Below are 15,044 nucleotides of genomic sequence, written 5' to 3' on the forward strand. Positions count from 1 at the left end.
TCGTACCTCTCCAGCACTGTAATCTCTGTACTGGCTCCATGTGGCTGCGAGGCTCATCTTCAAGACCCTCTGCGTTGTCCACAAGGCCTTCTGGAGCCTGGGGCCTCAATACCTCCAACTCTCTCTTCGTAAATATCTTCCTACTTGAGCTCTCTGCTTCTCCGCCTCCAACTCCCTCAGTGTCAGTCGCTTCTCCAAGCAACAAGTTGGTGGTAGATCTTTCTTCGGCTGGAGCCTCCCTCTGGAACAGCCTCCCTGCCTCTCTGAGACTTGAGGAGAACCATCTCTAGTTCCGGAAGCACCTCAAGACTTTCCTCTTTGCTTCTGCCTTCTCTCCTCCTCTCCCCTGCTGAATTCCTGGCTGAAACTGAATCTTCATTGATCGCCTGGCTACCCTCTGATCTCTGGCCCAGGTCCCCTCCCCGCTAGTTGCACACCTGCACTGCCCCCCTGGCAACCTTTGCACTTGGGTCTGTATCTGTAACCCTACAGTCCCCCTACCAGCACTTGGGCACCTGCCATCTGCACTTACCCTTGCACTTGCCACCAGCTGGCTGCACGTTTTGTATTGTCTATCTCATGTACTGCACTTTCCCCTCCCCTTTCCCCCCTGAACCTTTCCCGACCCCCCCATCCCCTGCACTTACGCAATCTCAATGTCACCTGGCCTAGTAAGATCGCTGTCTTTGTCTTCCCTTTGTTCCCCCTCCCTTGAAACACTTGTGTATAGTCGCGTTATAAATACCATATCATATCATAAAGAAAAAGATGGTATTGCAGAGGCAGAAAATGTATGCATGTGTCCATAGGCTACATATGATTAGCGCATAATGCTGCGTTAGCACATTGTTTTGGCTCACAGATACACTCAAACACCACCTAGTGAGTCTACATAGTTTTGGCTCACAGTGGCAATTTAAAGCCACCAATAAATATGGCTCTTAGCTCGCACTTTTCTTCTGACTAGTTTTCGCTCCTCTATGTTGCTGAGGCGAGGACATTGGTATAGATATAGGGGCTGTGGCTTGCAACAGGCAGTGGACACTGAATATGACATGGGATGCAGCAGGGGGTGGGGAATATGCCTTTGCTGCACTTATCTGCCATGGCAGGGTTCATATAACCATGCAGACCGTCACACAGTTGTTTCTACTTGGGACCTGGCAGGAGACTTGTGCAGCCAAATCAGTTGCATTTAGCAAAGTCAAAACCGTTGGCTTCTCCAATGCTTGTTTTCTTAACATTTTGGTGTGTAATGCGTCCTTTAATCCTCTAGAATTCATTGATGACTCTTATAGTGTATTAAAATTGTCATTTTTGATTGTGTTTACAGGATAAATGTTGCAGATTTAATGATGTCAATTTGGAATACATATTCAGTGGCCTCCCATGTCACCTCTAGATTCTGTAGCAAGGTAAGTACTATACATTGTTTTTAATTTTGTTTCAGACAAGCCAGCTGGGGAAACTGATGTACGTTTGTATTTAAGAATGCTGTTTGATCTGCAGTGTAAGATCCCTAAGGTTTGAGGTAAAAGCATATACTATTCCCAATCTTCACACTGTATGGAGCACGAGGGACACTGATATTCACAATACTTTCCCAAACATAAGTAGCTGGGCCCTTAGTCGTAACATCCCATTGCATCCTACACTTTCTTCTTTTGTATTGCCTGCAGTACATCCTTAATGTTGTTGCTGCTCTTCTTATTCTGTTTTACCGCCACCAGTCACTGGAAACTAAACAGGGGGACAACTGGATGGCAAATTGTTAATGCTCCTGCATCTTGTTGCTCAGACCTTCATAACTAGTTATCTATTTACCCCAATAACCATTCCACTCTAGTTGAAATTAACGAAAGTGGCATGAAGGATGCCAAATCTGGCATCCGGCATAGTTCTGAAATCCATACAGTAGTGCTTTATGAATGTGTTCACTGATGCTCAGGTAGCAGTATTGCAGATCTCAAAATTGCACCCTTCTATTGTGTAGATGAAACCAATATCTTTTCACAAAAGGAATCCCAAGAACTATTTATCTGGAAGTCGATGTATTCAACAACAATTGTATTTGTTGAAGCCAACAAACAGCAGAGTATATTTCTGTAGAGGTAGCTGGTTTTTCAAAATAAATACTTCTCTCCCAATTTTTTAAAAACGAATTCTAAACAGTGAGAGTTAGGAAAAAACTGAACGAGTAAGGAAAGATTAAGGACTGGCAGGGTAGGAAACCATTATTTGCAAAACGTTAACATTGATTGCAAGGCTCTCCGCACCCTGTTTGAAAGGGTTGACAGTTTACACAGGCACACTTCCATGTCAGGCATTTATAATGGTCTATTTTAGGTAGTTTCTCACTCACTTATCTTATTTGCATGAGTTGTACAGTGTGATTAATCTTGCAATGTCACCAATATCTCCCCGGGAAAGGTCTCTCCCCATGTGACAAGGGAAGAGCAGCTGCTACATGATCCCAAATCCTGGGGGTGGTTGCCCAAGGGAGGACTATATGGACAGAGGCAATCTTTATGGGAGTAAAGTTGGCTCGCTAGATGGAACGCAGTATCCCCGCCAGTCAAGAGACCCAGGACCCCTTTCCTACAACCCTGGGAATGGTCCCTTTCCTAATAGGCTCATAAGGTGTACTTATTGTTAGGCAGAAACCTGTGCAGTTCCCTTAGGGACCACTGCAAAAGATTTAAGACTACAGGTGTTTGGCAGTAAACCCACTTGGTAGCAGTCTGTACCACACAGATTCACTTGGTAGCTGTGGCTGAGCAGTCAGACTTCCCTCAAGAAGAGCTAGGCAGTATGCAGAGTATACACAATAGGTACAGAGACACAGTAGTACAAACAAACACTGACCAGAGCTTTGGTGTAAAAGTATATAATTATTTATTTAAAAACACACTTGTAATTTACTCTAGCAAAAACGAGGTGAGTAAATTCGGCACACAGTTACTATCATATATATACAACCCTATTCACTTATTAAACAAGTCTTAGTGAGAAACACCACTTATTTTCAGACAGAGCTGAGCGCTTACATAAGATGACACTCTAATAAGTTGTAACGAAAGGGAGGAAAAGGCAGAGTTAAGGAAGCACACAAGTTCCAATACTTTTCAAAGAACCACAGTAAGGCAGGATAGGCAGAGTTCTACTGGAGAGCAAGGAAGTCAATTGCAAGGCCCACTCTTGGAGGGAGCAAGCATAAGGGGTCCAGGTTCACACAGTGGGGTTATGCCCAAAGAGTCTTGTAGATAGTTCGTGCAAAAAGGATGAAAGTAAAGTCAGGTAAAGTTAGCTAGGTTGTCCCCGGCCAGCCCAGGTTAGAAAGTCGAGGCTTTACTGTCACCCCGAACGATCTGTCGCGAGGGAAGCCAGGCGGGATACAGTACCTTAAGTGTGAAGGAAGCTCCGGCGGGGGCAGTTGTTCCTGGCAGCAGGTGCAAGTCGGTGTTTCATCCAGAGGAAGAAGAGGTCTCGCCGTGGAGGAAAGATGAAGGTCGTTGCACTGCCAGGGAAGAAACCAGCCGCGGAGTCCTCCGGTTAAAAGGCACTACCCTTCTCTTCGCGGTAGTGGTAAACTGTGGTATTCCAGTTGCCGGAGTGCTGGGCACGGGCAAGGCGGCCACGAGATGCTCCAGGAAGGTGAAAAGAAGGCAAAACTGGTTATCCCCACCAGTCAAAGGAAGAAGACTCTCCGGACTGGAGATCTCCTCTGTCGTCGGGAAAAGTGGTGAGACGGTTCAGCAAGGCTCCACCGGTTGTGTCGTCGTTGCGGGTCAGCTCAGCTTCTCCCTCCTCGGATTCTTAGGTCCTGTGGCGACTTCTGAAGTTCCAGTCCCCAAAGCCCTGCTTTTATGCAGCACACCCCCATTCACTCACCCTAGCTGTCAATCAAACATGCTAAGTGGTGAGCCGGCCGGCTCACCACTTGGGCCAATCACACAAGAGTGCGACTTGAGTTACCAAGGCAAATCAGTGCAGGGTGCCTAAACCCCTTCCCACTCCCCCTGTGGTACCCATACAGAGTGGCACTACTTTTGGAGGCTTCTGTGGCGAAGCCCGCCAAAAAGTGGAACAAAGGGCTCGACTTGGGTTGGAGTCACAGAAGAGAACACAAACGCCATTTTAGAATCGAGTTCTGGCAAAAAATACCAACCGGCGGCTATAAGAATTAAATAATTAAAGTTGGTAGCCTCGAACAATGGGAAAATCCCATAGAGATATATTCGCGGTCAAATATAAAAAGTAGTATCCACTGCCACCAGCCAAAACTCGATCAGGGGGGACGGAGACGTGCCCCGTCGAACAACAGACCCCGGGGCAATCGAATTGCCCCAACCAGTACGTCCACAATATGATGGTTTGTACTGGTTTCTGTTCATAATTTGGGACTAGCAAAGCCAATGGTGACTTTACATGCCCTGGGAGACAGTAGTCAGTCCCAGGGTATGGAGTCTATGTTGGGGGGTCGCTACGACACCCCTGGGTTACGGCGCGGAGGGTGCTGTGTAACCCACATCAAAAAAACACATGAGACCCTATGGAGTAAAAGACCCCATTGCCCATAAAACACATGGAAAGTTAAAGGAACACCTCAAATCATGTCTAAGAGTGGGAGCAAAAGAATCTCACTCTTAGCAGGAGAGAAAAAAATAAACCCCAAAAATCCAGCAAAGCTGCTGGGGGACTCACTAGGTTTGGGAAATTAGCCTTACAGAGAATTCTCCCTAACACTTATCTTACCATTTGCCTAAAATGTACTGGGAGGGGGAAGAATAGGTGTTACCTAAATGAAGATCTCTTTCCCAGTACTGTAACGAGAAAGATCCCCAATGACTCACAAGGGAGTTATAAGATCATTAATGTAACAAGGGAGAAGTATGGAGGAATGATGATCACTCCTAATGAGAACCACTGTCAGCAGTCAAGTCTTTCCCCAAAACCAATTGGACAGAGCCAGTATAAAAGCAAGGAAAGACTCTGGGAAGTGTGAGAGAGTCCCTCCCTGGAGGTCCTGGTTGCCGGATTCATTTTTTGCAGAAGAAGGGGCCTTGGACAGCTGTTACAGAGGAGAGAAGGAGGAACCCATGCACCCCCAACACCTTGTGCAGAACTGGGGACTGCTGGGGGAACCCTGGAAACCACTGTGGCCCCCAAAAAGTGGGTGACCCCCTGGGCAGCAGCAGTGTGCCAGAGAGAAGCTGGAGGGTCCCTCACTGGAGAAATGCAGCTGAAAGCGGCAAGTTTAAACCTGCTACTGCTGACAGACGCAGAGGAGAAGAGAAAGCTCAAGAGCAAGTCAAGGGAGAAGCAGAGCTGCAGAGGCTGGAGTGTGCTGCGGTCGTGGCAAAGGTCGGTCAGCCCACTGGAGGTGGAAGCGGTTTAGGAAACGGTAAAGAAAAGAAACGTGTTGGTGGAACGAGAAAGCAAAGAGCTGGAAGCCCGCTACCACACCACGCGAAGCAGCAGGAACCTCACCCAACAGGGTAGAGCACGGTGGAGATACTATGGCTCGCCGGACGCTCGCTGAACCGCATATGGGAGAAGGACCAATGAAGCAGAGGATACACTCCAAGCAACTGGTAAACCCGGGGAACTCCAACAGGTTACCGGGCGGAGTATGCCGCTTTGAGAAAGTGAAACACATGACACTGTGAGAAACCAGAAGGTATCCCCTTCCCTGCAACACCTTTACCCCATACTACCAGGTAGGATACCTAGGAACTCTACCTCCCATCCCCTTTTTACAACACAGACACTTTCACACGGACAGCCCGCTATGGGAGAAAACAGACTTAACACCCGAGCAGTATACCTGATGTGTCCCAATACAATGGTCAGGCAATTACTGACCATCACACACATACCTGACTCCCATTAAGCATCCCCACACGGATAAAAGGCGGAGCACGAGAGCACACTCGGAGCGAGGGAAAGCACACAAGGAAACAGCAGTTTCGGGACGGCAACTGAACTCGAGATGGACGACGGTAAACAGAAGGGAATTGCAAGGAGGGAAATTCCCTTGATCTTTTCGACAAGGAACCGCTACTTTCCAGAATCCTCAAAACTAGAAAGTGTAAGACCAGGAAACCAGGCCAATGAATTCTGCATTGTGTGTCGGCTTTCCTGCGTCAGTAATCGAGGCGGGGAGAATCGTCCTTGGCTCCAAGACTAAAGCAGCGTCGATGAAATCAACACAGCCGGTGAGTTGGAGAGACAGAGACAAGACCAGTCTGTGTTGAAGCCAAGGTTGTAAGTGGCAACATTGTATGGCGAGAGCTGGAACGAACATTGTTTGAAACGCGTGTGATTGAACTTTGAATCCAAGATAACAATACCTTTGACAGAGTGGTCCGGCACCGCGTGGGTGCTCAATCGAAGGACTTTGTAAGGTATCCAGCTCAGAAGTGCCAAAAGTGAAAGAGTTGTCAAGAATTGTGAATGGAAGTGGTCCTGCGACACGTCAAGCAAAATCCTGCACACAGTCGAAAGTCTTCAATGTTGATACAGTAAAGAAAGTTTGTGTTAAAGTAGATAAATTGGTCCGAGCCCGGAGGAGGGAGACTAATGGAAGGTTTTGTGTTAAAGTGGGTCTGAGCCCAACGGAGGGGGACCCAAGGTGAATAGTGAATCATCTGAGAAATTGCATACATGTGAAATCCTAAGAAGGAAGGAACTTTAATGTTTGTTTGTTGCATCAGGCCCTCTGAAATAAGAGACTTTGAATGGCAAAGAGACTTTGGCACAGAAGGGCCTGATGCTGAGGTTTTGAACTGCATCCTCTTGCTAAAGAAGCCAGAGTGTGTGCTAAGCTCGAGTGTGCCACCTTGTCCTGTGCTGAAAACATGGGGAAGGGGAGCTAACGGTTCAGATATCCTGACCTATCATTTCTTGAATACTTTTATTTTGCATAAACCTTGTTTCCCACACTTTTTGTATTTAGAGGTAAGGATTGGCAATAGGTTTATTAGTATAGGTGCTTTTTATTTTGACAAGACTCTACTAGGACTGCGTTAGTAGTATTTGATGGTCATAGCTTGCTTCCATCTTTAGATTTCTGATTAGGTATGTGTTTTTCAAACCCCATTGAAGTTCAATAAACACCCTTCAACTGTGATCACTTGTGTCTGTCTTACTGTTTGATACCATGCCTTCCTTACAACACATTATGAAACCTGTGGAGGGGGTGAGATGATTAGAACCCATTTGCTGAATGGGTTGTTGAACCCCTACCACAAAAGTGGAAGTAAATTGAGCCAAGAGGGTCTTGAGAGTAGGGTAGGAACTTGGTACATAAAAGACCCAAGAAATACTGACTTTAACTTTGTAAAACAAGTTTTTATTAAGCTAACCATACAAGGACATTATTTATTGGATAAAAGAAAAACATGGAAACATACAAGTCCTGGCAAGGGAGTATACCAGGCAAAGATGAGTGGTTCAAAATGGACAATTGTGTAAAGGTCCTGGCAGGGGAGTACACCAAGCAAAGTGTGTTACCAGTAAAGAGTGTGTTGTTACCGGTAAAGAGGAGTATCTTCAGGAGTCCCCATACCCTTGAGAGTGTTAAATCTGTTCAAAAGACCTGGCAGGAGAGTATACCAGGCAAAGTCAAGTGTGTGAAACGCTGTGAAGAGTGTACAAAGAATCTCAAGGAAGAATCATACCTTTTGAAATTGTAAATGATTGTCAAGAAAGGAACCTGGCAGCGGAGTATACCAGGTAACCTCTGAGTCTGGAACTGGCAACTAAAATTTTGAATACAGTAAAAAGAAACCAAAAGGGAACACACATTCTTGGGGGTGTTTTCTTTGAACTGTCCTAAATATAAAGAGAAACCTGGGGAAGGGAGGCATCCCCGGAAATGTGGAATTACTAAGAGGAGGGAGTTTCCCTCTTGGATTGTAAGGGACTTGATCTTTCTTGTGTTGAACGTTTTCATTTTGAGAAAAGGATTCTGGGGAAGGGAATAATTCACTGGAACTGTGAACATTATCCATGTGGAACATTTTGGTTGGACTTATACTTGTGTGTTGGATTGAAACATTTGTGCACTTCAAAAACCAGAGACATTATCCTTTGTACATTAGAACTAGTTTTAGAGTGTAAGGGCCAGAATAGGATTACGGATACATGACATACATACTTTTGGACATCTTGACAAAGGACAGACAGATGATTAGTCTTTATTGAGGTCGGGAAACCCCCCTAGATTAACGATAGTGAGGTATTTTCCCAACCCCTTTTATTTTCCAATATGTTCATAGCCATAGAGTCTTCTGTGTCCGCCTTTCATTCCTGGCTCCTAACAACAGACCTTACCATCCTAACTGTAGATGGCCAAGATGCGTGCCTTATCCACTGAATTCGATTAGGTGGATGTACGCGGAAATGTGTGTTGGAGTTCTGGATGACGTGACTGCTGGTTTTAATCTACAAAGTGATTTCAGGGGTGGGATCAAGCCTGATTTGTAAATGATCTTTCCTCTTCTGAAACGGCATGGCAGGCTGAAATGCAATGGTTTCGAAGGATGCTCAGAGCAATGCCAATGGTTTTTGATTAATCCCAATCCTTCCAGCCATCAACATTCGGTTTCCCCTTTGAAAACCGATGCCAGTTGTAAAACACAGAAAGGCGTTCGGGCTACGGACTAGTTTGTGGGGTAGCAGCATGCTTAACATGTACTGAAACGGGTTGTCTTCATTCTACCTTGACTCCAATCAATTGTTAAACTTGGAAATGAAGAAGTAACATTAGCAGTGGTAACTCTGGAGTTTTTGTTCTGGTTGGTATATGAACATGGGCATGTTCCCTTCTTAACCATGGTGTTTAACACTGTGATTCCTGTTAGTACTGTTACTGTCTGGATTCTTTAAAAGCCCTGTTTGTAGGAAGTGTGATTTCATTGGTGAATGTTCGCCCTTTACAGCTTACCATGCATCATTTGTCAACGGTTTATATTCATTAAAAATGTTGGCATGTAGCTTGCACCATTGTGGTTGCATGGTAGGAACGTACCCTTTGGGGTTTAGTTTCCTCCCACCTTTACCCCGAGAAGAGTAACCCTACTTTTAATATGTACCTAAATGACAAGGGATTTTGACTCCAGAGACCACTACCAAGACTGTCCAATCTCTGAATCCCCTTTAAGAATCAGTCACTGAGAGAAGAAAGTTGTGCCTTTTGCTTGTATGGAAAGACACAGAATCTCTGCCCATGGGAGACTACACGTGGTTTGCGGCCAATATGCCTTTTTTTTGCAACAGGACATCATCTTTGAATATCATCCTGGCTGAAGGGCTACCCAGTGGCAACTATGCCTTTTACATTGGACCCTGAACTGAGTTCTTAGCCCTTTGTGGGCCCTGGCTCTCTGTCACCAGGACAGGTAAAGGATGACAATCTTCCAATCGTCAACTTCTTCTCTGAGAGCACAGCAACCACACCTTTACACCTATAGCCAGCATCTGGGCACTATATGTGAATGACAGTGTAAACCACTGGTGTTCTTGTTCAGGTTTAAGCCCTCCTTCCAGAGGTCTACTCCCATCATGAATGAAGAGGACAGTCTGACATGTTTAAGTGCCAAGAAGGTCACCAATCTACTTGTGCCCCCCTTTGAATGCCACCCAAAGATGTAAGCACCCTTTAATCGCTATATCCTAGGTAGACATATCTGCATAGGTAAATGGGTCCTTGTTGAACACCAATTGGCCATCTGTGAGCTTGTATGAGGACTTGGCTCCCATCCCCTCTATACCCCAGATAAAGTAGGTCCTGGAATAAGTGCCATACCCGGATTGGGCGAAGGAGGAATCGGGATCAAAAGCAAAGGTGAAAATTATTAATGACCAAACTAGTGTTGGTGGAAAGGTAATATTGGCACTAGCTGTTCCCTATGAATAGCTGACCCCAGTTGACATAGTCCACAAGGCTAGTAGCCTGAGCTGAAAGATGAAATGTGCCGGCTTCTTGAGCCTGGTTTGGAGTGGGGAAATTTGTAAGCAGAGTAAATCCTCATGGGGACTGGTTATCACTGCGGGTCCGGGGCCTGTGGGCCGGGTAACCAGCTTGAGATCTAGGCAGACATTGCCCCATTGGAAGGGAATGGAGGCAATCGGAAACTTGGAGGATAAGTCATGAGGTAGGTGGGCACACACACAACAATTGGTAACGTTAAAGATGCAGGCATACTGCTAGGTGAGGTGCAGGTAAGTGTTCTCTTTGGGAACCCAGGGGTAAGCAGATGGGCCATTGTTCTCATGACAGGTCTTTTTCCTGCAGCAGTCACAGTGAGGTGGTAAAAAACCAATGAACTTTAAATAATAACAGTAGTCAAATAACTAGACGTGGTGTATACCCAGGACTTGAACCTGGGTGTGGAGTTCCAGAGAGCCTGGCCAATGCCACACCATCTTTGGTGTGCGTCATATCTACCGTCAAGAGCTTGGCAGTCCAACATTCTTATGGGCAGTGATTCTGTAGCTAGGCAAAAGTCAAAGTTCCCAGCAGGGTCAGGTGCTGTGCAAATGTTCTGCAGTTCCCAGTTTGTGGTTGTGATGGTGGCAGAGCTCTCCTTGCTGAAAAATAACCTTGGTACCAGAACCAAAGATTAGGACGGTCATCAGAACAAAGAGGATGACCAAGAGGTGATGGCAACAAGGATCAAAGCCAACAGGCACTGGCATATCAGAGGTAGCAGCTTGTGGATTCATCGTCATTGACGTGTCAGATCCAGGGGCGAGTGGGCTGACCAGTTGCCACTCCAGCCTGGGTCACTGACAGTGGGACGGCCTCCCCTTGGACAGCAGGGCATACCTTTCAGGCCTGCGTTGTCAGATCCAGGGGGGTCAGGCACTGAAGGTGATATGCCAGGAGCGGTATCTGAATCTGTGTCAAGGTGCAGGGGAGGAACTGTGGTCCTGGCATAGAACCAACACTATAAACAAGAAAAAGATGAGGATCCAAGATTGGAACCCTCCCGTCCCCTACACACTATGTAATACTGTCGAAAGACAGTTAAGGATTCAATTTAGAATATACATGTAGTACATCCTTCCCTCATAAAGCCCCTCTTCTGAATCCTAGAATAGGTTCTAAAGGATGGAACACACAGGCCGCACAACCCCACCTCTTTGCCCAGCAATTCAGTCCCTCTGAAACGTACCTCCCATCTGTCATTTCAATTCTCCCCAGCATTGGTCAGACACTGATGGATACATTGCATGCAATCTTTCTGGAGTATAGTGCCACTGAAAAATGACTTTACACCACATCTCCCTCACCTGCACCGAGCGTGTTAGTCTCAGGACTAATCCCCATAGATGGGCCCAGTGTTCATCCGAAATGGTTTGCCCTAACCTTTTCCCCCATTTCTTCATATATTTCCATTGGACTTGTGGTGTGCAGTCGTTAAGAACCTATACAGTGTGGAGACTAGCTTCTTTGCTGCCATGTGTGTCAAAATATATATTTCAAAGGGTGTCAACTGTCGTGTGGCGGCTACTTTGATGTACGGGTCAGTCAGCCAATGCTTTAATTGATTGTACTTAAACCTGTCCCTTTCCTGCCCCCCAAAGCCCCTTATACATTCTTCAAACGTCGTATGGTCCGACCTTGAAACATGTCTCGAATCTTCAAGCATCCCGCCCCCTTCCATTCCTTAAACGCTCCTTTTTCCATACCCGGTGGAAAGTCTGGATTCCCAAACAATGGGAAGAATGGTGAGGGAGACACTGAGCGGGTCTCTCGACCCAATGCTGCATCCCAGACTTCCACCACCGCCCCTACTATTTCGCTAATCTGGGTATTGGGGTGTCTGTGCTTTGTTTTTAGCCACAAGAACCCATAGAGATATGAACCCACCACAGCCTTGTCCTGCCTGGCCCATATTTTCTGTTGGCTGTCGGTAAACCACTCCCTCAAGACCCATAGTTGTGCTGCTTCATTGAATCTGAGGAAGTGGGGTAGTGCCATGCCCCCCCTCTTTCTTGGAGCCGTCATTGTTGACATTGCCAGTCTGAGGGACTTATTTTGCTATATATATGATGATTGGAGTTTCATAAGGGAGCTAAAGAATGTCCTAGGAACTGGGTAGGGAGCACTTGAAAGTAGCATAAAAGACTAGGTAATACCACCATATTTATTGTCGTCATCCTCCCTACTCAGAAAATCACCATAGAGGTTCATTTCCTTATGTCTGCTTTAATGTTGGCGAGTAACGGAAGGTAATTCGCCCCATATAGTTGCCCTATAGGGCTTGTGAGAGTTATCCCTAGATATTGAATACCATTTCTAAAATCTTCAGAGATGTTTGGAGCATAAGCTATATACCTTGTCTGGTTGCCTCGATAGATTCAAAACCTCTAACTTATGCCTGTTGATTTTCAGTCCCGAGACTGCCCCAAACCCCTCTTGTTCTTCCATCAAAATCGGCACTGAGTTGCCTGAGTCCAATCAACATATCATCTGCATATGCTATTGCCGTTTGCTCTTCTCCCACCATATCAATCCCCTTTATTTGATCCATGCCACGTATCCTCGCTAGTAGTGGCTCTAGGTATATAGCATACAATAAGGGGGACAAAGGACATCCCTGCTTGGTGCCCGGCTCTATGTTTATGGTATTGGAGAGAGTCCCATTTACCGACAGGGGATCTATAATTGGCCCGTACCATCTGAAGAAACTCTGTGCCCAGCCCCATGCGCTCCATTGTGTGAAATAAAAGGGACCATTCGACTCTATTTTCAGCATCAAGGGAGACAAGCAGTGCTGGCTTCTGTTTCTTGGTCGTTTTCTCTATCAGATGGCGTACTCTGCGAGTGTTATGAGTCTGTCTCATGGGTATAAACCCTGATTGGTCCTGGTGCATTAATTTTGACAGGAGCAGTGACAACCTACTCGCCAATATTTTTGTGTATAATTTAGCATGAAGATTAATCAGCGCTATAGGTCTATATGAACCCGGAAATAAGGGATCCTTACACTGCTTAAGAAACAACACCATTTTAGTTTCATTCATTGAAGGCGTAAAAGAGCCCCTTGATTTAAATATATTGAATAGTTTTGTGAGCCGGTTATCCATCCAGCCTGGGGCCTTGTTCCTTGGCAGTGACCTGATGCCAGTTTAACCTCTTCCTCCTCTATGTCCTTCCCTAGCGATTCCATTTCCACCTCTGTGATTCATGCCAGCGAGACCATAGCCAGAAACTTTTCCTGTTGAACATTCGAGGGGTCGTCCGTAGTGTACAAGGATTTATAGTATTCCTGGAAAATTGCCTGACAGCTTCATTAGTTGTCTATACCTCCACCATTTTATTCTGGAGTTTCATGATCGCTTGAGAGCGCACTTTCTCCTTTAATTACCTAGCCAGCAACCTATCCGCTTTATTGGCCTTCACATAGTACCATTGTTTAGTATATAACAATGCTATCTCGGCCTGTTTCGTATGCAGAGTTTCCAAATTGCCTTGGATATGTTTCAGCGCCCTCTGCAGTTTCTTACTGTGGTTCTTGGCCAGTTCCCCTTGGATATCTCCTAATTTCCCCTCCAGTTCCAATTCCCACGTTCGCCTTTATCTCTCGCTGCTTTTATAGCTATTAGCTAGCCCCTCAATACTGCCTTTAATGCATCCCAAACTATTTCTGGAGCTGTATCTGGAGACTTGTTTTCTTCAAAAAACTGCTCTATTTTGTCTCTGATTGACTTCACCAGAACCTGATCTTGTAATACTTCCAAGGAGAATGTCCACTTCCAAGTACCCCCTCTGATGCCCCCAAGTGATAGTGAGATAGACAACTGGGCATGGTCCCACAAGGAGATGGGCACCAGTTCCATGCTGTTCGCTTTCCCTACCAATCGCGTAGAGACCCAGACATAATCTATTCTAGAGAGAGATGCATGCCCATGTGAATAATGTGTATGCATGGGCCTGTCCCTTTAATGTTCGCCACACATCATGCAGGGCCAACATGGTCATTTTAGTTTTACGGGCCTTAGACAGGGCCTTTGCTTGCTGTGACACCCGTGAGCTCCTGTCCAGTTGGGGGACCCACGCCAGGTTGAAATCCCCTGTGAAAATGATGTCCCCTTTGGCAAAACCTTCCAATTTCGATAACCCCTCCCTCAGAGACCCATCCTGACCGGTGTTAGGACTGTATACTGTAGCTAATGTGTATTTATAAGAGCTTATAGTGACATTAAAAAAACAAAGACCTCCCTTCCGAGTCGGAGCCTGATTCTAAAACCTGTGCCCCCAACCTATCATGTAATGCAATGAGAACCCATATTGTTTCATCTCCCACATTTGCCTTGTACAATTGCGAGAACCCCCTGATCCTAATGTTGTCTTCATCCCATTTACTTATATGGGCTTCCTGGTACATGACGATGTCCGGCTTCTCTACCATTAGGAGCCCTTCTAATTTCTATTGCTTTACTGGGGTGTTCAACCCCCTTATATTAAACGACAATGGCTTGAGGGCCATCATCGTAACCATAGGTCCAAAATGCCCCCACCAACGACTGGATCTCCAACTCCTTAAATCTTTCCTCTGGCAGCCCTCCCCGCCCACCATTCCTGAACATTGCCAACTGCTAACTGTTTCAACCAAACCCAAACAACCCGCTTCCCCCTCCTACTGTCGCGCTCCGGATGTTCCACGATCTGTCTGGGGGATCACTTGGGATAGATGCCGCTAAAGTAATTCAGACTTCCTTCCTGAGAGCACAGCATGCAGGGAAAAGAACACCTGTCAGGCCAAGGGCTCAGACAAAAAGGCAGAACGCACAGCGGAGCTAGAGGGAAGAAAACAAACAAAGCAAATATTACATACCGTTTGTTGACAATTCCAGTCCCTCTACCCCCTCCGAGACCCACAAGCTTACCTGTGTATTCCTTTTTTCCAGCGGAATACCTACTTGTGATAAGACACAAGACTGGGAGTGAGTGAAGGTCAGAGGAAGTGTTCTTTCTCGAAAGGAGGGGGATCAAAGACTTTCCCCCAGTAATGGATAAGTAACGTCAA

The 15,044-nt window shown here is 46.1% G+C and overlaps 1 protein-coding gene across 2 annotated transcripts in view; it reads left to right on the plus strand.

Moving 5' to 3' along the window:
• Positions 1-15,044, plus strand: part of GFM2 (GTP dependent ribosome recycling factor mitochondrial 2) — a 925,389-nt gene that overhangs the window by 148,881 nt on the left and 761,464 nt on the right. For both annotated transcript variants that reach the window (XM_069627482.1, XM_069627483.1), the window contains exon 2: positions 1,334-1,415. In XM_069627482.1, coding sequence (XP_069483583.1) covers positions 1,353-1,415 — 63 coding nt within the window. In that variant the 5' untranslated portion in view covers positions 1,334-1,352. The remainder of the gene's footprint in view (positions 1-1,333; positions 1,416-15,044) is intronic.

This window comes from Ambystoma mexicanum, chromosome 6p (assembly GCF_040938575.1).
Source record: "Ambystoma mexicanum isolate Mex_15411 chromosome 6p, UKY_AmexF1_1, whole genome shotgun sequence".
Taxonomy (NCBI): Eukaryota; Metazoa; Chordata; class Amphibia; order Caudata; family Ambystomatidae; genus Ambystoma; species Ambystoma mexicanum.